Genomic DNA, 27895 nt, shown 5'->3' with positions numbered 1-27895 from the left:
TGGGTTCGATTCAGCCGTCCTGTTCTCATTCCGTTTCTCCCAAGTTTGCGGACTGGAAAATCAAACACTGCAGCCGCTCAAGTTGACTGAGCATCTATAGCAAGATAATAAACAGAGATCTGGCCCGTGTGTATACTACATTTTCACATTTGGTGCACTTAAAGAACCGATGTAATAAAAAGTGTTATCATCTGGCAAAATATGTAGGGCCCAGAAGGAAGCCCCTCTGATATTATAGGTTCACAGCTTTCTTCGATCTTCTTCTTCTTCGTCTCTGTGGAGAGTTGGGGCGCCACACAGAATTAATTGTTCACCAGATTCCTCCAGGTTCCCTGTTCGGCCGACTATATGTCAGCCCATAGACACTAATATTCTAGTGTCTATGGTCAGCCCCACCACTGCTATTGACTGACACTCCCCATCACTTGCTCCATCACCAGGTCTGGTTACGTGTTAGACCTGTCCATTATCTGTCGCTTCGACGGATGATAAAAGGGGTATCCATTGCAGAACTCACAATGAGTCATATAATACCTATATCATGGTTGATAAACTGAAGAACTCCATCTGCTGCAGGTAGATACGCACTAATTTTGTGTCTAGGTTGTGCCCAGTGACAGAAAATTGCAGCAATATTTCTGGCCGCAAACATTAACTGACTGAGGTGCAGAAGCCTGCACTGACGTCGACGATCAGCCATACTATCTCAGTCTTCACACTGTCCAACCTTTGCTGAATTCTTTTGCACTGACTGACATGCTTTAACTAAGCCGTTCGCGTTCAAGGCACTGTCAAAGTATCTGAGGGCCTCAGACGGGTCATCCGAGTCGACATTTTCATCTTCCAGGCAGTCTTTGCTCTTCACTATGACTATCTGATGCACTTTACCATGCACCTTCATACTCCAGCCAACAGCATTCTCTTTCCCACGCTAAATAGACGTCTACTGCACTAGGGTTCATGAGTCACATTTGCAAATACTGGTTTATTTCCTAAAGAAAAATGTAGGCTATATCATTCCGGTTTTTTTTTGTGGTTTTTTGTTTTTGTTTTTTTGTTGTTGGTGTTGTTTTTTGTTTTTTTGATCGATTTTGCCATCACCTGCCATCCATAGTACTTTCTGATTAAATTGTTTGGACAATATTCCAACAATGTTCATCCAAAAACCACCGTCTGACACGTATCTATATATTTGTATTCTACACATTCATCAACAGAACATGAAGTATTTTTTGTCCATTGCGTAAAATGTCAACGAAATTGCACTTAAGAACTAAATGATCCCGTGCTGCCTTCGTTAGCAGATTCACCTTCGCTATCTGTGCAGGTATATAATACTGATTTCATTCTTCAAGTCAGTAACTGATGAAATGTCATGACTGCTAAGAAACTCAGTGGAAAACTTTCATCGGTAAAAGCAAATTTGCGTCCTCTACTAATTTAATATATATATAATATTTGATGTACTATCCGTGTGCTGTTTTGCCGCGCTCTGCCGCGCCATTAGTTAATGATACTGTAAACACGACATTCTGCAAAGGATTTTGAACATGTGTTGCCTTTTAAATGTATTTCTTATGTGGCTTTGAAGCATTTTTTCCACTGGGTAAGCGGAAGGAATGACATCCTCAGCACAGCCTATAATTACATAGTCTTATCATGATTTGCCCGAAGGAGCTGTCAAGAGCTTCTTTCTTCTTCAGGGTTTTTTGTTTTGTCAGTCTTGTTTTTTCGGCCCCTTTTCTTTTCTTCAAGTTTCTCCTCTCCTCCAAATGTGACAGTTTTGTGTTTGACGCGGTTGAATTTCTATTTAGCAGGACATTCTTAATGTGGTCCCGTGCTACTGGCAGGACTATAAGCAGGAATGTCACTAAATTATACATATAATTGTTTCCTGCTCTTGTTTTTCGTTATTTCAGTATAAAGTCGCCAGTTACACACACACACACACTCTCTCTCTCTCTCTCTCTCTCTCTCTCTCTCTCTCTCACACACACACACACACACTAATTGATACTACTACTACTACTGAATCATTTGTATACCGCGTATAGTCTTGAGAAATGAAACTCAGTGCACTGTAAACAATCCATTCACACAATCATCAGTGCACCATTACCAGACTCACATAACATGGTGTAGAAAAAGTGAAGAAAGTGCGATAGATTTTCGTTCAATGGTGAGCTGAATCTCCTTGGCACAGTAAATAATAACGAAAAACTGTATCTCATTTAAACATTTTACAGAGAAATCCTTTCTATGACGAAGCCTCGTGTGCCAGCATTCGTGACAGAATTTAGTGTTAACTATCGTTATTATTGCCATTGTTATTGTTGTTAACGTTATTATTACCATTATTGTTCATGCAATGAGACGTTTATATATATATATATATATATATATATATATATATATATATATATATATATATATATATATATATATAATGAGTAGATGTGTGTGTGTGTGTGTGTGTGTGTGATCCGATCAGTTGATTATTTCTAACAATCTCGGTATTGGTACCATATTGAATAAGCATGCAGTTTCATAATATCATATGCAGCTGCATAATACCAGTTTGAATCTTTAAAAAAAAATTAATCGAAATTACTTGTGTACATGTGTTCATTTTGGTTCATTGCAGCGACAGAATCCGGGAGTGCTATAACCACCGCCAGTGAAATATTTGACATCGATTGTAGGATAAATGTTGATTTCAAAAGATATTATTTCAGATTAGTAATGTGGAATAAAGTCCTTGTTCAGTATTTTTAACATTAAGCAGCAACGACACAGTCACGTATTGGATAAAGTCAAAGAAAGTTTGTAAACAATCCAAAATGAGCACACACACACACACACACACACACACACACACACACACACACACACACGCACACACACACACACACACACACACACACACACACACAGAGAGAGTACAATGTAGCCATGCATGGTATGTTACAGTATAAATAAATATGCTTCAAGTGGAAAGAGAGAGAGAGAGAATGCAAATGCGAATATTTTATTCATTATATAGGCCATGGCCCCTCATGAAGTGGTGTACATAAACATACAAGCACATCACAGCCATATCAAAATGTTATAAATAAATATCAACGGTCACGTCAAACGAAACTGATGTTTAAATCATAACATCAAGACAATACAATATCTCTGAATTTAAATGCACTGTACAAGAAAATTGACAAAATCAAATTCCGAACATCACTCTCTCTTATGGACGATACCAACAACTTGACTAAATTTAAAGGCACACGGATTTCGGTGATATTTTAAAGGAATGAACTTTTGTCTGATATCACGAAGAGCTGAACAACACAAAACAAAATGCAATTCGTCTTCTTTGGATTACACAATGGACAAATCAAATTACTTTCATTGAATTCTCTGTATCAATAATAATCTACAGTTAAAACAGATACACCGAATCAAAATCTAGTCGTTATATATTTCAAGTGTTTGTCCACTGCAGACAGAACATTGGGTTTTACTTCATGGGTGTTGCAAAAAGTTCTATTCATGTTAAATATATCACTGGTCTGAATGTTGGTGCCATTTTTGCCATACATACATGGCAATACATGTACATCTTTTTTTTTTCTTTTCTTTTTTAAACGTTAATGCACTTTACAGTTGTACGATTTTGAGGAGTATAATCTGCCAGTTTCACCGAAAGCAAAGAGAGTTGCTTAATTGCTTTTTTAGGATCAGGCGTAATTGCATTTTACAATATATTTTCAAATCAGTGTTAAGATACATGTATAAAGCAAAATAAAATAAAGCAACTGGAAGGTACAAGCTGCTGGTACCAATGCGTGTGAGTTGGATGACTGACACAGTTTCAATTTTTTCAGTTTTCAGTAGCTCAAGGAGGCGTCACTGCGTTCGGACAAATCCATATACGCTACACCACATCTGCCAAGCAGATGCCTGACCAGCAGCGTAACCCAACGCGCTTAGTCAGGCCTTGAGAGAGAGAGAAAAAAAAAAGATTTTGTGTTGTGACCCGTATGTGAATAAATCTCCCAATGCCCAGAGCTGCACTGCCAGTCAGTGCCGAAGTGAAGCGCGCCGTATTCATGACAAAAATCATTTTGCTTGAAGGCAAGTTACCCTTGACAGGGCAGGATCCCGTGGTTACAGTTTGCCTTGAAGGCTAGGTTATCTTCGTATTCAAGACACACAGAGCGCACTCAGGCAGCTAACCAGTGGTCTTTAAAAATAAAAAAAAAAAAAAATCCCGGGGATTCCCTTCTGCGCATGCTCTTTTACTTCCCATCGCGCCACAGTGTGAAAAAGATGGAAGAAAAAAAAAAGAAAAAGCTTCAGTGGCGAAGCATTGATTAGAGTCAGCAACTTGTCAAATCTATGGGCCACTTTCACATTCTGACACTCGTCCTCCCAGCTTTACAGCTAATTGCGAATATGAACTAAAACAAAGGAGTTTGGATTCATATTCCTCCGGAATGGACAAATTTTGATGATCTGCAAACTCCGGGCATTCCAAATCTATTGTCTGCAAACTCCGGGCATTCCAAATCTATTGTCTGCAAGTGCACTCACTTCACAGCTACATACGTAATTCATGTGGAATATAATGGCATCTGCCAGTCTCAATACGTCAATTTTGACTGCCATACGAACAATGGATAAAATCAAACTATTAGAGGCCTAATTCAAGACATGGTCTCTCTGCAAAACGCTAGTTTTCCCTTTACCACCACAACAAAAGGAATAGCCATATTAACCTCTGCTTTGTGGGCTGTCACCCTTGGTAGATAGTAAGGTTAAGTTGCCTTCAGGGTTCGTAGAACCACAGGTAGGTTTTTGTGTTCCTGAATACCGGATATTACCAACCCTCGGGCAGTTTGCCTTATCTCAGGCCGATTACCCGCAGACACGCATGGTCTCTTGAATATGGCCCCAGTGGTTTAGTTCTAGCTGTTCATGTCAGTTGATACGTGCCAGGCATTTTTTCCTCGAAGCTGACCATGGCTGAACGCAGTATTTTTCTGTCAATCTGTATTTGATCATGTGTCTGGGACTTACAGTGATTACCAATGTTTCGCTGTATGTGTTGATGCAGTCTGGACATGGCGAAGTATTTCATCACAGTCATTGAGGTGGGTGCAGGAAGAGAATCAGGCTGGTATTGTCAAGAACCTTACTTCGTTTTCTGCATACAGTAACACTTCACCAAGCAACTCCAGGTATGCTTCCCTGAAATCTGCATTCCCTTCATGAAACATTTCAAGATCTAATTCACAGGATTTTGCATCCACATCACCAAATAATTTCAGATCCAGGCAAGTACTTCCAAGAAATCTGCATCTGCTTCAACAAACAGTTCTACATCAAATTACCAGAATTCTGACAAGGTTTTGAAAAAATTCAAAGTGTTAATGAACAGGACAGAAATGAATACAATGATGTCGGTTGTGGATGCTTTCAGCGCAGATAATTATAAAAGCAAGCTAACGCTACTTTCTTCCTCTACTCTGGGTCTCAGGTGGGCTCATGGCGTCAACACGGGCTGATTCCTTAGGATGATGACGTGGACATTATCCTATTTCTCAGGGACAAAAATTAAGTGACACCCTAAAAAACAGAATACTTCTGTCTAAATGGCAGGGTAAATATTCAACAGTCATACACTTAAAAAGCCTACTTAAGATACATTAAGTGATTAAGCTGTCATTCCTCTTGGGTGAAAGTTAGTTTGTGCAAAGTAGATATGCAACAAATACAGTCTCACAGATATGAAAGCGCAAACAATATTAATGTTCACAGGCCAACACTGCACATAAAAGCACACAAGCCCCAACACAAACTCTTGCACATGCACCCCCCCCCCCCCCACTTTTCTTCCATGATTGAAAAATGTACACATGCTCTTTCCACTACCAATACATATATATCACTCTCAGTGTACAGACGTAAAATCAAACAGCAACAAAAACAGCAGCACACACATACATACATATAAATGTATATAATTTATATATAAAAAACATGTAGAGAGAAGAGAGAGTATGTGCTCAGATATGGAACCCTTTTGTTTCCCACAATCAAGGAATACTTAAGTACATGACGACACATGATGGTTAATGCAAAAGTATGGCTTCATTGGAGAGACGATCTGATGGTGGTCCTGAATGGGCTTTAATGAAATGAGGGGAATCTGAAAGACCGTTTGCAGGCCTAGAGGAACTTGATTGATTGTTTGCAAGTCTGTAAGAGGAATCTGAATGATTGTTTGCAGGCCTGTAAGAGGGATCTGAATGATTGTTTGCAGGCCTATAACTCAGCAAAAAGAGGAATCTGAATGATTGTTTGCATGCCTGTGACTCGTGTAAGAGGAATCTGAATGAGTGTTTGCAGGCCCAAGATAGGAATCTGAATGATTGTTTGCAGGCCTGTGCTAAAGACTGCTTCATGCATTTTCGATGTGTTATGCTCTAGTTAAGCATGTATCTCACAAGTACAACACAAAAGAGTCCATTTTATTCAACTGTTTATTGCCAAATATGTGGTTAACATAATTATGAAGACAGAGTGTACATGCAGTAAAAACATTAACCGTGGCATAGATAAATAGCTTGTATATAATAAACCCAGTGAAACTGAAACAACTATTTGAAACACTCAACTCTTTTCAACTATTTAATATTTCCATACTTTATAGCCTCCTATCAGAATGTTATAAAATGATTTTAAATGTTTAAACTTTTGTTTTTTCCCCCCTAAAAATGGTTTATATTCATGAACAAGAAAGAAGACAAAATGAGCTACCTATTCACCTCTGTTACTTACTGTTGCCACTGGTTATGTTACTGGACTGAGACATTCAAAAGGAATACAAGAAATACTGTGCAACTTTTGTGGAATATTACGAACAGTTACAAATTCTAATTATCATTAAAAAAACAAAGCAAAACAAAACAAAACAAACCCGAAACTCGTAATACAAGGCCTACAGCTGTTACTCCCTTTCATATACAAATGAATTCAGAAGCTCTCTTTCAGGTCTGGAAAATAAATTGATAGTTAAAAAAAAAAAAAAAAATCGCAATCACAGACATAAATAAATATGAGAAAAAAAAGAACCAACAATCAAATTCAAGGAGAGGGAAAATATTGTTGTTTCATCTCCATTTCATTCACTGTGGCAAGCTTGGCTCTACACCAAAATCAAGATCAAGCTCAAAACATAACTTTTTTCTCTTTTTTAATTAGTCACCCCCACACCCTACCCTCTCCAGTTTACTGTCCTTTTACATGACAACAAAATAGTATGTCTTGTCCATGCTTTTAAATGGTCTGGGCACTCCGCTTGAGCGAGCTATGATCCCTAATAATCCACACGAATATGACAAACTCACTCATGTATATGACTTAGTTGGATACTTAAATATCAATGTCAATGTCCTGAAAAAACAACAAAAAATGCATATGCCATTGATACAAACATTCACTCACACTGTTGCATACAATTCAAACAGACCATCATGCCAACATTTGTTGCAAAAAATGTTTTTCACATGCATATATAGCTGGCAACTACTCTATAAAGAACCCAACTGTAGCTAGCATCTTTCACCAATGAAATCAATGGAATGAAATGGGTGTGCACCAGTGTGCATCATAAGGGTGTGCCTTAGATTATGATTTTTGACACCTCTGTGAACTGTAGGTGAACTTTTACACTCTGATAAACCATTTACTCCAAATATTCATTGTTTGAACCGGCTTGTGTTTAATATCAGTGAAATGCAATCTGTCCACCACATATCTCTGTAAAGATTCCAAAACAGCTGACTAGACGTAGATCTGAGAATTTTCTATCATTCACTGAATTAGTATTCTTTTTAAGTCTGTTTTCACATGGGGAGTCTGGAAAGGCATCTTTGACACATATGACAGAACAAGGCGAATCTGTTGTGTTTCTTTTGTTTCTTGCCAAAGTTTTCAGTGATTCTGGTGTCTTTTATTTCTAATGTTTCAATATGCTGGCCGGCCAGCACTTTCTTCTCTCAACAACTTTCACCTATTTTTGACACATCCTAAAACAAGTCAAACTGTGAAAACAAGACACCTAACACTTAATACTGGCACATGCATCAGAAGAACCATAGTATGTATAGTCCAGAGGAAGCAGAAGTGTCTGTGGGTGCACCTCTCTCTCTTGTGTGTGTGCACAGATTTTTTTTTTTTTTTTTAAACTTGAGAAACTGCATCTACGTCAACATCTGAAGAGTATAGTACTTTTTATGAGGAATACACACATGTTCAAAAAAGACCAAAAAAAAAAACAAAAAAAAAACAAAACAACAACAACAACAAAAAAGACCATCCAAACCACCTCTTCAGACAATCTCCACCATATAAGAACCATGTTGCAATCGTGACTACAACAGTCCTGCCCCTGGACAAAGATGTAAGAAGAGTGCAGCAACGCAAGAGGAGGGATGTGAGAAAAAAATACAAACACAGTCTGTGACAGGTCAACAAAAACTTTAAATCAACGCAACAACAGGAATCCCACAAACCAGTTATCACTAAACAAGAAATGAAAACTTGATTTGTTCAAGGCATACGCAAACAGATTCAGAGGTGACCATAAAACAACAGCACAGACCACAAAAGAAACTAAAAGCAGTCAGGATGTGCAACAATAAAGGAATAAATCCTGTTAACAGAACATAAGGGATGACCTTGACAGAATGTTTAGGAAATAACAGAACACTGTATAGAGTTAAGCCAAGTTAGGGAGATGGGACAGGGAAAAAAAAGGTAAGACAGCAACATAAAAGAATGCAAAGAAACGCAAGAACAAAGGAAGAATTATTGAACTGAAGACTGATTTCCTGCACAAGAGGAAATGAGAGACAAAGAGGCAAGAGAGTAAGATACACAGAGACTGAAAGACATACTACAGAGTAAGAATTAGAATAAAAACAACATACACCTGTCCATAAAATAGAAGAGTATAAAACACAACAAAACAGAAAAGAAACAAAGATAAAACATACACTGAAAGTAGCAAACAAAACGAAAACAACGATGCCCAGAAATAAATCTGTCCAACATAATCCTTCCTAACAAAAAACTTTCACACTGATTGTTTCCAGAACTGTGAATAATATCTTCATCAGATTAAAGAGAGCTACATTCTGCTTTTTCAAAAACAGCTATCGATCAGGTAGGTGAGGACAGGCCAAGATGATCAAAAAACCGCCAGGGCCAGCCCGTGGTGTGATGCACGGAGACTTATAAACAGAAAGCAAAGGTTTGGGCAGAACAAGGTCCTGCTGGCAGTTGCTGCTTTCCCCACTGTTTCTCAGCACATGCGCTGAAATAAAGCTTGCCATGGCAGCGCAGTAGAGCAAAAGGCGCATGTAGCCAAGTGGACCTGGCCTTGGCCCCCGCGCTGCGTGTTCTGCCCCACCCACAAGGCACACTAGCTGGCCCAGGATCACAACTGTACAAAAGTTTGTTTTGTATTTTTGCAAAAAGTCTAACCAATGGTCAAGGTCAAACCCACCCCAAAACCATGAAGAGCAGGCAACACTGCATATATGTATGTGTGAGTGTATGTGTGTGTATGTGTGCTGCTTTTCCCCTTCTCTACACACTTGGTAGGGCTGGGTTGGTGGGGATGGGGGGGGATGTGGGGCTCACATGGATTCAAACTCGTCTACTCGACGCTTGGTATTGCCCTGGCGGATCTGCTTCAGTGTCTTGTACTTGTCGCGCCCTTGCCGCACATTCTCAGCATGGAGTTCATCATTCTTGGTGACTTGCACATCATCCAGACGCTCCTTTCCTAAGTCCGCTTTCAGCAACTGAAAGCACAGAGATGTGCACAAAATATTCAGAAACTCTTAACTCAGACAGTGAGTCTTATAGCAAGTGTTTTGTCATCAAAATAATTGAAGCTATTAAATCGTTTGAAAATTTTTATATATATATATATATATATATATATATACACACACACACATATATATAAACAAATTTGTAGACAGATAAACAGACTAACATCATTTTGTTATTTTTTTTTTTTTTTTGATCATGTGGATTTTTGTTCGTATTTTCGCACTTTCACCACCAACACAATCTCTGGACAGAGGGAATAAGGAACCAAGCTGATTGGAGAGAACTAAAGTTCCTTCCTGAAGACCTGTAATTCTAATCCTCATTCCTGCCATAGCATATGGTGGGTTAAAAGGAAATGTTTTTTTACACACACATATTTATTTATTATTGAAAAGAACAGCAGAAGTGAAGCAAAAATGTATATCACTATCTGGCCTCCAATAAAGTTTGCTTTTGTGTGTGATCATATGAGCAGGAGGGCGAGCGAAAAAGAGATAAAGAAAAAGTTATTTCTACTATCATGATTATTAGTCTTGAATACTTATCTACTGAAACAATCAGCCCTGTTCCCGGTACAATGTCCAAACAGACAAGACTGGCCAAATGAAAAGTGAAAGCAGACACCCCAAGGGATGCCACCCACTGCATACCTTCCCCTTGAAAGATGTGGTTCCCGCAATCTAACCAATCTGACCACTTTTCAATCGTTCTACTCTGACACCAACTGCTTCTTGATGTCCGTCAGCTGCTTTTCAGCTGACAGTGCAAATGTTTGCATCATGATTTCCAAGCATTCATCTCCTTAGCCCTTTGAGTAGGTGAATATCATAGGACAATAAAATTTACCTACCAAGTTACTGTTCAATACCATATCTTGCATTTAACTTGACAGTGAAATTAATGCTAACTTCTTTCAAATTCAACAATTTTAGCACTTCGGATGAAAGAAAAAAGACAGACAGTGAAAGACAGGTGGTGCTGCACTGTGGCGACACTGTCCCTGGGGACAGCAGCCCAAATTCCTCACAGAGAAATTTGTTATGACAAAAAGTACATTACAATGAGTACTTCCGTACTGACCTCAAGCTGTTTTTGCAATTTTTCATTCTTCTCAGCTTCTGTCAGTCGCTCTTCTTCAGCACGGGGCTTGGATGCCAACTCTTCATCAACTTGCAGCTCTCCACCTGCACAACACACACATGTTTACCACGAGAGATAACACATGCAGGATAAAAAAACAAAAAAACCCACTGAATTAGTCAATCACCAATTTAAACGCTGAGCAGTACTGACTTAAAGAGAAGTTTTCAGCAGCTTTTGACAGCTAGAACAGTTTATGTCAGTTTCTGTCTTTTTCACAAAACGTATTTGTATGACTAAAGACCATTAAAGTGGTCAACACATACTATGATCTTACAGCAAGTTGACAAGTTTTCAAACAATCCTTGGCAAAAACTCTGGCACCAGTTAATATATATAACTAGTGCCATTGTATTCATTGTTACACCACCACCCACTCACTATATTTGTCCTCATTACACCACCACCCACTCACTGTATTTGCCTTGTTAAACCACCACCCACCAACTGTATTCATCCTTGTTATACCACCACCCACTCAAAATATTGTATCCGTTCTTGTTGTTACACCACCACTCACTCACTGTATTCTTCCTTACTGTTATACCACCACCCACTCAAAATATTGTATCCTTGTTACACCACCACCCACTCAAAATATTGTATTCGTTCTTCTTGTTACACCACCACCCACTCAAAATACTGTATTTATTCTTGTTACACCACCACCCACTCATTGTATTCATTATTGTTAAACCACCACCAAGTCACCAAATTCATTCTTCTTGTTACATCACCACCCACTCAAAACACTGTGTTATTTCTTGTTAAACCACCATATTGTATTCTTTCATCTTGTTTCAGTTTCACCACCACCAATTCCCTGTATTTGTTCAACCACAACCACTCACCATATTTATTCCTATTGTTACAGCATCACCCACTCAAAATATTGTATTCCTTTCCGTTGTTACACCACCAACAACTCACTTTATTCTTTCTCGTTACACCACTACCCACTCACCGTATTCATTCTTGTTGTTACACCACCACCCACTCACCGTATCCATTCTTGTTGTTACACCATCACCAACTCAAAATATTGTATTCATTCTTGTTGTTACACCACCACCCACTCACCGTATCCATTCTTGTTGTTACACCATCACCAACTCAAAATATTGTATTTATTCTTGCTGTTACACCACCACCCACTCACTGTATTCATTCCTGTTGTTACACCATCACCAACTCAAAATACTGTATTTATTCTTGCTGTTACACCACCACCCACTCACCGTATTCAACCTTATTACACCACCACCCACTCACTGTATTCATTCTTGTTACACCACTACCCACTCAAAATATTGCATTTGTTCTTGCTGTTAAAGCACCACCCACTCACCGCATTTGTTCTTGTTGTCACACCACCCACTCTTCTTGTCACAAAACCACCCACTCACTGTGTTTATTCTTGTCACTACACCACCACCTTCTCACTGTACTTGTTCTTGTCATTACACCACCACCCACTCACTGTATTTATTCTTGTCACATCACCACCACCACCTCACTCAACTTGTTCTTGTCACACCATCACCCACTCACTGTGTTTGTTATTGTCATTACACCACCACCCACTCACTGTATTTGTTTTTGTCACTACACAACCACCCACTCACTGTATTTGTTGTTGTTATATACACCACCACCCACTCACAGACAGTACTCATTCGCCGTTCTTACCAAACTCACCGTATTCGTTCTTGTTGTTCTCCTCGGGCTCGTCATTCTCGTCGTGCGTGGTGTGCATCTCGGAGCGCAGCTGCAGCTGCTCTTGCAGCTTCTCCTGCAGCTCCTGTTCACGCTGGGTCTTCTCCACCTTGACGCGGTGCAGCTCCTCATTGCGCTCCTCTGCCTCCCTCCGGGCTGCCTCCAGCTCCGAGTGCAGCTCCGACACGTTCTGCTCCTTCACCTCAATGTCAGACAGCTTCTCCTGAAGGTTCCTCTGGGCAGACTCCAACTCCTCTGCCTGCAGAAAAGAGGGGAGAGTGGGGGAGTGTTATTCACGTTGTGTTATCGCTTGCTGTGTAAAATTCTGGTTCAGGCTGTTGTTCTTTTTAACCTTTCCCGTACGTCGCCTAAAATTTTGCGCGCCGTACGTCGTGGGTGTGCAGAAACCCATGGTTTCTAAGAAGGAATGACCCCTCGCTGTACGTCGTGGGTGTGCAGGCACCCATGGTTTCTGTGTACGAACTAACCCTTCGCTGTACGTCGTGGGTGTGCAGGCACCCATGGTTTCTGTGTACGAACTAACCCTTCGCTGTACGTCGTGGGTGTGCAGGCACCCATGGTTTCTGTGTACGAACTAACCCTTCGCTGTACGTCCTGGGTGTGCAGGCACCCATGGTTTCTGTGTACGAACTAACCCTTCGCTGTACGTCCTGGGTGTGTAGGCACCCATGGTTTCACTGAAGAAATAAGACCTTGCCGTACGTCGTGGGTGCACAGTAACCCACACCTGTCCGTAAAGCAAATTTGACTTTTCTTCAGCAGACTTGCATGCGCAGTTTCCACTTGTGCGTGTAGGCTATTTACTCCAGTGCTTGACCAGGCGCATTGTGAATAAGTTTTGCCCGTGAGAAGAGAATGTTGTTACTTACAAAAAACGGTTTGTTTGTGTTTTTTTTGGGGTTTTTTGGGTTTTTTTTTTTGTGTGTGTGTTGTTTTTGTTGTTGGTTTTGTTTTGTTTTTAGCGGCTACACGCCCATCCTCTTTCGGTCAAGGCAGATGCCCTAACATAGCAGCAACAGCCTGGTATCAGTCCCCCCTTCCCTTGGCCTAGATCTCGGCATTCCTGGCTGGCTGGCTGGCATTTTTTTTCTTTCTTTTTTTTTAGCCATAGTCGGGTTTTCTCTACTTTGAACAGATTAGGATAAGAATAAAATTTCTATATCAACTATCTTTCTTTTTTTAGCCATAGTCGGGTTTTCTCTACTTTGAACAGATTAGGATAAGAATAAAATTTCTATATCAACTAGATTTTAGATCAATTGATTTCAGACTTACAAAAATATCCAGTTCTTAGAAAGGCACTTTAATTCCAACTAGATAAAAAGCTATCAATCAGTTGCTCCCGATCATTCTCTACAAGAAAAACAGTTCATTCAATATTGTTGAAGATATCTAGTGCAATAAATATTGTTTTCTGAAATTAGTTACAACTTTAGAGTAAAACTTGCCGCAGACTTGAACCGGGATACGATCAACAAAAGACCAGGTCACTCTCATCTCTCTCTGTAGCGAGCCCAAGTGACGTCATGTCGACAACGCGTGGCGCGCAAGCTTTGCATGGGTGGCTCCACACCCACGACGTACGGCGTGCAAGGTTTATTCTTTGGGAGTGTGGGTGTCGTCACACCCACGACGTACTGGGACATTAATTGATTAATAACTTCTTTGTTTATGTATAAAAGAAAATAATGTTCAGTGGATATGTAGTAAACTATATTATGGACAAAGTCATGAAATTATGTGGAAGTGGCTTCAATATTACTTGAGTTACAGAGCAAAAACACTTGTCTGGGTGATTTCACACCCACGACGTACGGGAAAGGTTAATGTTCAAACACACACAGATCATGTCAGTGGATGAGAGAGAGTGGATAGGAGAGAGATGGGAGAGTGAGAGGGTGAGAAAGTTAGTGAATGAGAGAGATATTGGATGGGGAGAGAGAGATAAGAACTCAAAACGTTACTCAAGGATAGGGAGAGAGGAAGAGAGAGAGAGAGACGGGGGGGGGGGGAAGAATAGAGAGAAAATGACAAAGGTTTATTTGATAGGTTTCCGGCCCATAACAAAGCAGTAAGCCACGAACAACAAAAAGTCACACAACTGGGTTCATAATCAATGAAAATAGGAAATTTTCTTCCTAAAATTACATTTAATTACACATACTTTACCATGATCCACTGGTGCAGACTCCAGCAGGGGTCTGATTCCCTGTCCTGTGCAAACTACTACCCCTGAGAAGGGGAGGCAACGAAAATACATGCGGTTAGTTACCTCCCCCTTATATGTTACCTCCCCTGTGCATGCCTTTAGAGCGTCCTCTTCTGACGGCAGCCATCTTCCATCCTGGTCCTGTGCTTGTGAATAAATCATGGAGTAAATAAATAACATATCGAGTTTAACACAACGGGGACACAACTTGCTTAGCACGCACAATGTAATCACACTGGATCAATAATGAAATCATAAAAAGAAAACTTTTCCCAAGATACTGACCAGCTTCTGTCGCTCAGACTGCTCCATCTCGTGGGAGCGCTCCATCTCCAAACGGAGCTCCTCGGCTCGGCGACGCTCGGCCTCCAGCTCCTCACGGAGGGTCAGCAGTTCGGCCATCTTGTCGTCCTTCTCTCTGATCCTGGCCTGCAGGTCCTGCATGTCTGCAACACACACCGTGGGTGGGGCCTCATCAGGACTGTCAACTAACTTTTGTAAATTCCCAGTGTCCAGTAAAACGTCCACCACTCCCTCCCACTTCTGAGTTAAAAACTGCATAGGGTAAATAAATACCATTTTAACGTACCCCTCCCTCCCCATATCCCTTTTTTTGGTTAAAAACTGCATAGGATAAATACCATGTTACATCCACCTCCCCCTACCCCCTTTATGGGTTAAACAATGTTGCACTGGGTAAAATACCTTGTAAATACACATACACCCATTTTGGGTAGAAACTGTGCAATCTGACAAAAAAGAAAAAGAAAAAAGGAAATGATAATTCAGTTTGACATACGTGATTGTGTTGCTTCACAAAGCAGTGCAAATTCAGATCCAGAAATAAAGAACAGAACATCTGTATGAGATGTTGATATGTCACAGAAAAATCAAGTGAGAGCATGACAATACTTCATGATACAGGGTCTTGTTTTTGTATCCCCTTTTCTCAATTCCAGCCCAGCTAGTGCTGTCCAGTGAAACAAAGTAAAGCAAAATATAAACATCTGTTCCATCTTAACTACCTTACAGTTAATACATGGGCAACTCTAAACTAATTAACTACCTCCCTGAAAATGAGTTGCAAAATAAAATCAACCGTTCCATCTTTCACTGCTCAGACAAAATAAGTATTTCGTAAAGTCAACTGATTCATAAACATGCAAATGATTAAAAGTACATCTGCTATTCCACTAATCACCACAGGAGGAATACCATGCATCTTCCATGAAAGTCAAATTATACTGACAGTGAAAGGGAAATCCCAACATTTACAGGGAAAAACCATAAGCTTCTCCATGACTGCATGAAATGCATGAATGCATTAAAAATAAACTCTCAGCAACTTTATGCAAACCCAATACAAAATAAACCAAATGAAGATAATTCGCCAATACTTATTGAGGTCTTGCTTGTAATAAATGTGGCTGCTACACACACACATACACACTACTTCAACATAAAAAAAAAAATCAATTTTTTGTTTTTTGTTTTTTATCTAAAAACTTGTGTGTTTCAAAAATTGTTCACTGGTTTATCCACTGCTCAAAACACAAACCAACATCTTGAAATCAAATTAGAAACTCTGCATAAGTGGAGCACTACTCCACAATCCAAAGATCACCCAGATGACAAAATCATGTACCCCAGGGTACTACAAACAGCTTCACCCCATGGTTGGTTACATGTAGGTAAATATATGTGTACATGTTTATCTGTGGGAACTGACAGGGAGCACGACAAAAAGGTGGGGGATGGTTATCACCTTGATTGACCAAAGCCAGTTCTTGATATTGGCTGCTTCCTTGACAGAGTGAAAACTGACAAACATAATTAACAGCACAGCAAGAAAGCTGGTAAACAGTGTCTGTGGTGACAACAAAAAATACTCTTTTCTGTTCCCTTCTCCCTGAATATCAGCTGATTTTCGACAGCATTTGTATTTGTATTACTCTCTTTGTTACAACAGATTTCTCTATGTGAAATTCGTGCTGCTCTTCTCAGGGACAGCGTGTCACTACACTGACAGCGCCACCCTTTTTTTTTTCTCGTGTCACTACATTGACAGCGCCAACCTTTTTTTCTGTTTTTTTCTGCCTACAATTCCTATTTGTTTTCCTACTGAAGTGGATTTTTCTGCAGAATTTTGCAGGGACAACCATTTTGTTGCCATGGGTTCTTTTACATGCACTAAATGCATGCTGCACACGGGACCTCCATTTATCATCTCATCCGAATGACTAGCGTCCAGACTACCACTCAAGGTCTAGTTGTGGGGAGAAACTACTGGCAACTGTCGATGCAATTCGAACCAGTGCACTTAGATTATCTCACTTCCTATGAGGCACATTACCTCTAGGCCAACACTCCAGCTGGCAGCACAGTGTAGTACTGAAGAGGGACCACAGAAACTTACATAAGAAACTCTATGTCATGTTCACTACTTAAAAATATCAAGCTAAAAGGTAGAAGTACTTTTGAAATGACAATTCCAGACTAAAAACATACTTCAAACAAATAACAGTATCTACAGCTACACATTTTATTCTGTTTGGTCTTATATGTAATTTTAGAGAATAACTTTTTTTATTTTTTTTTATTTTTATTTTTTTATAAAGAGAATAGCGTTAAAAAACAAAAACTGTCTACAAAACCAATCACACACTGCCAAGGTTGAAACCATGGACTCTTGGATCAAATGCTGTAATCACTCAGAAATCACACGCAGGTCACTGACACAAATTTTCCACAGCTGGGCTCTAGTTCCAAACCGATCAGATGTAAGTTTACTTTCAAAAACATATACACTTACAGAGATTTATTTCAGCATCAATGGACTAAGGTTTCATGACAATTGAACTCATAATGGGCCAACATTACCTTTAGTGGTACGGTCTTGTTCCTCTTGCATTCGTTTCAGTTTCTCCTCAAGTTCTTTCCGCACCCGCTCAGATTCCTGAGCTTCCAGCCTCATCCTTTCCATCTGAGCCCTGAAAGCAAATTGCGACATATTCTTTTTTTGTCTTAAAAAAAATCCATTTCACAATCACACACTGAATAAAGTGTGTATACACAATATACTGGTGACTGAAACTAATGCTCGTTAATGATGCCTAGCTGCCAACAAATCCAGATTTCCACATATTTCTTTACCTCTTTTATGTTTCATATCTTCATCTTCATAAATCAGTGGCACAAACCCAGCAAGATCTTACAATCAAACATCCGGTTCATGGTCTCAACACTAGTCAAACTTTACACCTTGATCTGTTCTTTATCTCTTTCCTCTCCCTCAGCCTGATCAGAGAGTTGGATTGATGCAAGTGAAGGTTAGGCATCTGCTTCCCTTTTCTTCTTCTTTTTTTTTTTTAACAGCATATGTGGTGTAGCATATATGGATCAATCCACATGCCTTAAAACTGAATGTTTCCTTCTTCATGTATTTTTGACAAAAAGGAACTTTTGAAAAAAATCTAAAAAAACACCGAAAGTACGACTCAACATTCAAGACTGGTTTGGGTTTTTTTTTTTTTTTTTTTTTTTACGCAAGTAAAAAAATTCATTACAAGTGCTAAATTAAAATACAAGTTAACTAAAGCAGAACATGCTAAGGAAGTATGTACATTAAAAGCATGTGCAACTGATAAATTTGGGAAGAAAATTTTGGAGAAGGATGTTTTTCTTTTTCTATTATTTGATGACATATGCTAATGATTTCATTCATCTGCGGTAGTTTTCATCAGAATATTTACTTTTTTGTCATTAAGTTATTTTCAGTTCTGTTCTTTTTTTTTTTTTTTTGTTCTGAGTTTCTTTTGTTCATCTATTTTATCCACTTTTTTCATTTCCTATGTATGCACCTATGCAAATTTGTTATCACGAGGTTGTCAAAAACTGAATGAAGAAAAAAAAAAAGAAAAAAAAGATAAAATAAAAATAACTAAATACACCACCACCACCACTTGCTCTGACCTCTCTTGCTGCTTGGCCAGTTTCTCCTCGCGTGCCTGGGCCTTCATCTGCTGCACCTCAATGGTGTCAGGCTTGCGGCGGCGCATGTACAGCTCATGGTTGCCCATGCACAGTGCCAAGATGCGCTTGTTGATGCGCAGGCGAGGGGCGTAGAACACAAAGTCTGGTGCCTTCTTGTCGATGGGTTTGATGACAAACTTCTTGTCGTTGAAAGATATATTCCGGATTTCACTCCAGGGAAAACCAATTTTTGGAGTTAATCTGGTCACGGGAAAAAACAGAAAAGAGAAGAAGTTAGTAAAGAAGTTTTGAATATTTCAGTACACAGCACTGAATGCTCTCTTTCTGGGTATTGAAGGTCTGAATGCAGATATGACAAGCATGCAATATACTACATTCTGTCACACCATTAACTGTGAGCTGGGTCACAATGAAACAAGCAGTCCATCAGTAAAGCTCTCATTAAAAAGACTAAATGAGAGAACTTTATTTGAAAAAATTTGTTTTTGTTTTTTATCTTATTTTAATTTACAGTACTGTTTTGGTGTTTTTTTCACCCTCACCTCACCAATGCTTGTTGCCCTACCTAGGACATAGGTTGCCAATGAGCACTTTCCAGCCATCCCGATCCTGTGCCGGATGCTCCAAATGTCTCCAGGCGAAGCCTGTTCTTTTCATGTCTTCTGCCTACAGGTTGCATTGTCACATAGCTCTTGGATGCCCTCTTTCCTTTTCCCTTACTGGTTCCAGGTGAGGACTTGCCTTGTTAAAGCTTGCAGAGTGTGCAGCCAATCTATTTCCAGCATCTTGAGAATCTCTTCTTCTGCAGGCAGCTGTCTGGTCTCTCCCATTGTTCTTCATTTCTGATTTTCTCTGGTCAGCAAATTCAAAGATTTCTTCTGAGGCAGGTGTTTATGAAGTTTGGATTCTCTTCATGGCGGTAACAGTAGTTCTCCAGGTCTCTGCTCCATGGAACAGGACATGCTTCACTATGGTGCTGAGTATCCTGATCTTAATATTGATTGGGGCATCTCTGATCCCCAGACATTCAAACGATGGAAAGCCGCCCTTGCCTTACCAATGCTTATTCTAACGTCACATTTGTTCCATACTGCTTGTCAATGCTGCTGCCAAGGTAAGTGAAGCTCTGCACCTTTTCTAGGGCCTCGCCTTCCAGTTTAATTGGTGCTTGCTGCACAGACTTCAAAGATCTATCTTATTAAGTTATTATCAAAAACTTTTTGTCCTTTCAATCACAATCTTTGATTCCTGCAACTGTTTTCTACCATAAAAAACTGAACAAAAACATTCATTCAGGATTATTCCTTAATCCTTTTCTGACAGCTACCATTTCAGAACAGAGTCGCAACCACCTACACTCACCTGTCTTCTTTCTCGTAAACATTAAGGCCAAGAGCATCAACACCCAGAAGGAGGTCTGTGCCGCGTTTGTTTTTGATGTCGAAGTAGTTCACACCATACATCTCCAGATCCTGAGCGATCTTCAAATACTCCATCATGGCATCTTCCCTGTTCAACAGTCAAAACACTTTTTCAATTTCATTATCTCACCTCTATGTGCTCATCTCATCTATTTTTGAGATACTTGGCATAATTTTTTTTTAGTCTGTGTTCCACCTGAGTAGTTCACAAAGTGTAACAAATGTATGTAATTTTACTGATTATATGAAAGGTTATTAAACTTTTTTTTTAAGTTAGCAAAAGGAAGCCTGACATTAACAATAGTGAATATATCTGATATCATACATTCACTCACCTCTCCCCTTCATATTCAGTATTGAAATCGACTCCAATCCATGCTAATGAAACATGATGTATCTTGTTTTGCCTAATCTTTTAAAACCTCATAATATTATGTAAAATGGTGTTTTCAAGTCAGTTATGTTTGTGTGGTGTTTTGGTGCTGCTGAAGTTCTACCCATGAAAAACAGTCAAAGAGCAAAAGAAACAGAAAACGATGAAGAGTTCACAAACCTCAGCATTCCTTTATGTTCTTCCCACCAGCTTGCTATTCTGTCTTCCCACTGTTCTTTGGACAGCTTGTGCTGATCGTACACTCTGTGGAGAGTCAGAAACGCACAAGTGAAATAAACACTGAAAGAAACAAAGCAGAACATGCACAATGGCTTCATAACATTTGATTATTACAGATACAAACATCTGCTTCATTCTGAATTAGAAATTCTGAATTTAGGAAAAATTTGCAAATAGGTTTTACGACCAACAGAGATAACAGAAGCACAGTAATCACCTAGACAATTTCTTTACTGATCAGAGACTTACTGATTAAAAGAGAAACAAAACACAAATACACAAACAGATCACTGACCTCTGTGGTAGAAGACGATCGGTGCCAATTTTGTCCCTGGATGTAAAGTCATTGTATTTGACCTGACAGGCATATGAGGCCAGCAGCACTGAGGTCTCTGGAGGGCAGTAGATCTCATCACTCAAGATACCTTCCTTCACTTGCAGGAAGAACATGCGCTGTAACCAACACATGCAACAACCGCTGTCATACACTTGCAAACAGTGTACTGTGTAACACATGTAAGCAATCTGCAAAAGCACTGCAGCATGTATTAATGAAACAAAGAACCAAATGGATGTGACAGTTGTATTTTGTTGCAGTGGATATGTATTGTTGCTGGAAGATAAATACTTGCAGCAAAATAATGAATTTGTAATATACTCCCACTTTGGTTAAATATATACAAGTTAACCATGTCAAACTGATGTAAACCAGGCCTATCGGTGTGCTCCTCTTAGCCAAAATGGCACAGTGACTCTGTGATAATATGTCTCACTGGTTGTCCGCCGTCTGCTAGCAAATCAGACACCATTTCCAGCTGGAGCTAATTAGAATGTGCATTAGAAATGTTATTTTCTTGCATGTTTGTTGTTTGATGCGGCTTCCTGGGATGTTTTCGTCTCAGAATTCATACCATCTACATCATCTGAGTCAATTTTTTACGTCTGAGTGTTTCATATTGTCAAATTCTTCTCGCTCTTTCTTTGTTCCTTTCCTTTTCTTATAGGCTTGCCGCGATGCTTGGGATTGACTTGTCCTGATTGCTACCCATCACACGCAACCCTGCAATTGCCGGACACACAAGGTTGGTGCTCTCTCAGGAAACTATCTCTTTAAAATCTGTCAGTGGCTGAATGGTTAGACTTAAAAAGCTGGGTTTTCTTGAGTTCCATCCCGGATTTCAGGGTACCTGGTGGGTCAAGGGTGGAATTTCTGATCTCCCTGGTCAACATTTGTGCAGATTTTCTGATGCCTGAAACCCCTTTGTGTGTGTACACATGCAGAAGATCAAAGGCATGTTAAAGATTCTTCAAACCATGTCAAATGGTGGCTTATCAAAATAAAAACATACCCCGCATACCCACTCCTGAAAACAAAGCATGGCAGCCTGCATGGAGGGGTAAAAAAACAACAACAACCCAACTCATTCACTTAAAAGCCTACTTGTGCACACGCTTAAATGTGGGAGCTGCAGTCCATGAACACAGAAGAAAAAAGAACGCACCTGCCAATTATTAACTTTCTATTTTTTTACAGATTGCTTTGAGTAGGTAGTTTACCTCCCCACTATCCAACCAAACCAAAGAGACTGAAACTGGATATCTACCTGTGTGATCTCCTGAATCAGTTCCTCAGACACATCCTCTGGGAAAAACTTTGCTCTGAACCTGAACTGCATCGGACTTTCCTTCTTCACATCTTGACTGAGCACCTGCAAAGCAAGCAAAAATTAACAATATACAAATCATAAAAAAAGGTATGGGTTAAACTCGCACCCAAGTGAGTAATCAACAAAAAAAGAAAAGAAAAAAAAGGAACATCTTGAGAATCTGATATCCTGAAAACTTGAACTGTTAGTAAATTCTAGTAAAATAACTAGTAAAATAACTTTAAAAAAACAACAACAAAAAAAACACAAAAAAAACCCACACACACAAAGTACACCTTTCTGCTGATCAATCAAAGGGTAAAGATGATCACATCTCTTTAAACTAATGAAAGATCAAATTTACACACTGCATAGATCTGTATATTAAATATTGGTCAACAACAGAATTTTTTTTTTAATAAAAGAAAGAAAGAACATCAATGGCTACAGAAGCTGGCTTTGATTCCACTTTGGGAAAGCTAATCAATGCAATAAAAAAAAATTAAAAACAAAAAAAACACAACAAAAAACGGATTTAGATTCAAAATAAATTACAACCCTGTAAAATGTTTCCAAGTTCCAACCAGCAAATGTAAGAGAAATAGTAAAAAGCATGGAATAATAAATACCTTTTTATTAAGTTTCAGCCATGTGGAATAGCCTTTACTGTCTAAGTACTGGAGACCAAAAAACCAGATCTCCCGAAGACCAATTGTCTTCACCACCTGAAACAGACAGACATAAACAATTCTGAGTGAATACATGAAAACCTATCAAAAAGTTTAATTTCCTCCTATTAACATGGTTTTAGTCAGCAAATCCGCCCACAATTTTAGTCAAAAGTTCAATATGAACTCAAAATACCACTGAACTTTGAAGACTTGCTGAGCTGCTTTCTGTGTTTCTGTCATTGCTTATTAAACTTTAAAGCCTCAACTTTTGTAGTTTCATTGATGTAACCAAAAATACATTTCAAATGTAATAATATGAATATTAGTATTACTGTGCTGGCAATATCAATGATGCCATAGCAGCATTTCTTTCTGAAAATGTACATTGTGGTATGATCATGAATGACATATGCTTTTAAATTATATCAGCTTCAAAACCACCTCTGAACATAACTAAAAAATACATGATGATGAATATGTAAAAAAAAAGAAAAAAAAAAAGAGCCTATATATCCATTTGAAGACCACTGTTCCAACATATTTCTTTGTGGAAAATTTCAAAACTTTGAAATTACTGAAATCATTTTATGGATAATTCACAAATGCTAAGTGACACTGACAGAGTGACAGTGATACTGTCGTGTGACAAAGCCTTTTTTGTTTGTTTTTGTCATTTCATTGAGAACTATACTTTCAACACGCAGATTTAACATATGATATATATTATAAATTGTATGACATAAAATAAACAGCCATCTTTATTTTTGGTAAACACAGCAACTCTCAACAACAGCAACTGATAAAGTGATAAGCAATATGTTTGCAGTCAGTACAGATAATGAAAAACAAATTTTACCTGGTCAAAGAGTTGTTTGCCAGTTGTGTTTGGTTGAATGGCAAACTCAAGTTCTGCGTCCATGGTAGTGACGCGAACGTTAACCTGCATAAAATAAATCATTATAAAAAATAAGCATGTTCAAAACTATGTCAAGTATCTGAATAGAATAAATCATTATATAACAAGCATGTTCTAAACTATGTCAAATATAAACAATATACAACAAATCTATGATTTTCTTTAGCCTTTATACATGAATAACATGTCAGAAGCTTTTGCAACATATAACTTTTTTTTCTTCAGACGACACTTGCTGATTTTCAGAAAAAGCTCTAACTGCAAGAGTAATGCTTTTGCATTTTACAGCTTTCTTTCTCTAACCAAATTTTCTCCTTCTCCATCAAAACTACTTTTAGTTTAACTGCAATTAAATGAATAAAGAAATTAAAGGCGGTCACTGAAAATCTGATGAAATACATGTAATGATGTATTATGTATCATAAACGTATTATTTTAAGCTTCTATTACTTAAAAATTCACACGAACCCTCCCCCCCCCTCCCCCGGCCCCCAAATAAATAGAAAAAAGAAAAGAAACTTTATATAAAAATTGTAAAAAAATATATTTAAAACAAAAAATAAATTCAAAAAACAAAAACAAAAAATACACATAAGCTTCCTTCTACATTAAAATTAGAAAAAAGGAAACAGTAGTGAGTTCTTTTACAGAGATAAATTCATAAACAGAAAAATTTCTTTAAACATACGTAAATCACTAAAAGAACAACAGAGAGAAAGAGAGAAAAGGGATAACAGAGAGAAAGAGAGAAAAGGGATAAAAAAAAAAAAAAAAAATTCTGTATATTATTTTGATCTACATGGCAGGTTTCACAATATTTGGGTCAGACATGTCTCTTGATTTATGTGGCATGAAATGATCAATCTTGCGAGTTTCTGTCATTTTTGTATATGTTTTAAATAAATGTGAATGAAAAAACCCAGAATAGTGAGAATACTTAATATTTTTTCCAAGTGTTGTGTTTTATTTGTGTGAGATGTGATGATGTGTGTCTGGTTGTGAGAAAAGAGAAGGATGTATTTTGCCTATTCCATACAAGCCTAAAACGTAGTCGAACAATTTCTTGCATTTATCATTTATGTCACTAACATGTTTTGATTTTGCTAAAAAAAAATTCTTTTGATAGAATAATACACAATTAAAGTATTTTACTTTTAGGTGTTTTTTCAAACTTGGAAACAAACATATCAAGAAGATTTCAACTGAATTAAGATCGAAATGTTTACTAACCCACTTTGTCTCACAAAGCCGGTCAACACTAGGTCACAAAATATGCAGTTTTCAACACATTCCATGCACAGTAATCATAACAATACTCCTGAAAAAAAAGAGTTTGAGTTGTATTCTTCAAGTTAAATCAAAAGAAAAATGGATGGATCATTGCATTTGAAAAAAGAAAAAAGTCTGTCTCAACACTGTCATAACCTTCACCCCACTTTCACTGTTGCACTGGACTTGAGAGATAAAAAGTGAGACTCAGATATGCTGATAGCTCTGCACATGCAAATGTGTCCATGCTCCAAAGCATGCAACAGAAGAAAAGGAATGATTATGATTATGAATCCATTTCTTTTTTCTTCTTACCATGACATCCAATAATACAGCATATCCATACCATCTTCATCTTTGTTATGGTTTTATCAGTATCAGAAACTTTTGGGTGCTTTTAGATTTAAATTCTACACTTTACATTTAAAATTATACTGTCACACAGGACCAACAAAATTCTTCCAAGGCTTTGTTAGTTTGTAAATATATACTGATGATATTTCTGAAGACCCAAACAATGAATTCTGTTGCTGTCAAAGTAGGTGAAGACCACCAACATATGGTCGTGAGAAGAATAGGTGGCTGTGATGTCCACAATTTTTTCAATAATGAAGCTTTTGCTATCTTTTGCATTACTTTAAAAATATCAGTAATAAACTGAATATAAGAAAAAAGGCTAAGAAATGTGCTGTTGCAGCATTTTATTTTTTTGTGATGTGGCATCCTGAGCAGGGAAGTGCAGAAATGGAGACTGTGAGTGCGAAACCTGCCAATTAAAAAAACCAAACAAACCAAAACAAAAACAAAAAAAAAAAAAAACCTCCTCTTTGAACACATGCAGCAATTCAACTTACAAAGTTTACAACCCCCCCCCCCCTCCTCCAAACTGGTATTCTTGAACCAAGCAAAGCTCTCTGGGCTGGCGATTTAAACCTTCAACAGACTAATCTAACAGCTGCAAATGACATTAATACTTTGCAACCCCTTTCCTTTTCAACCACAACAACATTTGATGTTTAACATTAGCATTCAGTGTTTAGCTTCCAACAGTTTCACATTACTTTATGAAGTTTGACTAAATTTTAAAATCAGTAATAGAAGTAGTTGTATCACATTTTATACATTAGCTCACAGTCACTGTTTGTGAGGTTTAAAAAAACCCACAACAGGTGGGGTCATGAAGGAAGGGCAGCCGGGGGGTGTTGGATAGAGGGAAGTACCCAAGATCCAATGTAAGGTTAAACTAGTTAATGCCTTCCAGTACACTCTAGACATTTCACACTAACAAACATTCTCTTTTCCACATTTACAATACAATATACATTTTACTAAATTAGTAAACAGTACAAAGGTTATTTGACTGATTATCACTCATCATCAAAATAACATTCCCTCTATCAACTGGCACAAATACTGACTTTAGTGACAATGTAGATCTGGAGACTGTTAAATGTACAAATTATCAATATCATTATACAACTTTTATCAACACATCTGGGTAATATGTATGTATAATAGTAGTGTTCGACTATGACCATCAGAACAGCAGAGGAGGAAACTGCTGTCCCGACTATCTGCTGGGCTAGAATCTGATTATAGTGGAGACTGTCTTGCCAAAGTTACATCCCCACTCTCTCCGCTAAGGTTTTAAGACAGTCGCTGCTGAGTTGGCATTGGGAGAGTAATAATATAGTCATCTTTGCACAGGACATGCTTGTACTAGTGTGCTAACTTGGCATTTATTCTAATTATCTTAAAATCATACGAGAATAGAAAATAATGTTCTAGGTCAACTTACCGGACGTGGCATGGTGCTGGTTTGTTTTCCAAGAGAGAAAAAGTAAGTATCCTTTCAATCTCCTGCACACCCCCTAAAAACACATAAAAAAAAAATCTGTCAAGTACTAATGGAAAGGCAAAAGTCATCACCATCAGTATCAAACACATGTCAACACCCCCCCCCCCCCCCCCAAAAAAAAAAAGATAAAAAATTTATTTTTTTAAATACAGCAGCTAAGTGTTTTCCTGCAAATATGTGCAGTCTTTAATGTACAGCCATAAAGGATTATCTTATAAATCTATCAAATATAACAATCTATTTAAAAGAAACAGATGGCAGTTTGTCAAGCACTCTGTTTACCACTTCACAAGTCTATTGTCTGCTAACAACTGTAGACCTAAGCATATAATCATGGAATTTGCTCCAGATAAACAAATAACGAAAAAATCAGTTAACTCAAAATTAGTAAATCCTTTACATACACAAACACATGTTCACAACAATATGACACAGCCACATCTCCCTAAAAAATAAAATTAATCAATTTCAGCAGTTATTGAAAACATGCTGTGGGCAAGATTGTTCAAGCATAGC

General features: G+C 38.3%; 1 protein-coding gene across 3 annotated transcripts in view; it reads right to left on the bottom strand.

Annotated features, from left to right (window-relative positions):
- Nucleotides 1-6524: 6524 nt before the first annotated feature.
- Nucleotides 6525-27895, bottom strand: part of LOC143282829 (radixin-like) — a 33434-nt gene continuing 12063 nt past the window's right edge. For all 3 annotated transcript variants that reach the window (XM_076588638.1, XM_076588639.1, XM_076588637.1), the window contains exons 2-14: nt 27320-27392; nt 24193-24276; nt 23295-23390; nt 22624-22728; nt 21315-21472; nt 20960-21043; nt 20348-20494; nt 18965-19225; nt 17873-17982; nt 15278-15438; nt 12745-13021; nt 10987-11090; nt 6525-9872 (exon numbers count right to left, since the gene is read on the bottom strand). In XM_076588638.1, the coding sequence (XP_076444753.1) occupies nt 9705-9872; nt 10987-11090; nt 12745-13021; nt 15278-15438; nt 17873-17982; nt 18965-19225; nt 20348-20494; nt 20960-21043; nt 21315-21472; nt 22624-22728; nt 23295-23390; nt 24193-24276; nt 27320-27331 (1767 nt within the window). In that variant the 5' untranslated portion in view covers nt 27332-27392 and the 3' untranslated portion in view covers nt 6525-9704. The remainder of the gene's footprint in view (nt 9873-10986; nt 11091-12744; nt 13022-15277; nt 15439-17872; nt 17983-18964; nt 19226-20347; nt 20495-20959; nt 21044-21314; nt 21473-22623; nt 22729-23294; nt 23391-24192; nt 24277-27319; nt 27393-27895) is intronic.

The sequence above is a fragment of the Babylonia areolata genome, chromosome 6 (assembly GCF_041734735.1).
Source record: "Babylonia areolata isolate BAREFJ2019XMU chromosome 6, ASM4173473v1, whole genome shotgun sequence".
NCBI lineage: Eukaryota > Metazoa > Mollusca > Gastropoda > Neogastropoda > Buccinidae > Babylonia > Babylonia areolata.
This window is presented reverse-complemented; position numbering and strand designations above follow the sequence as displayed.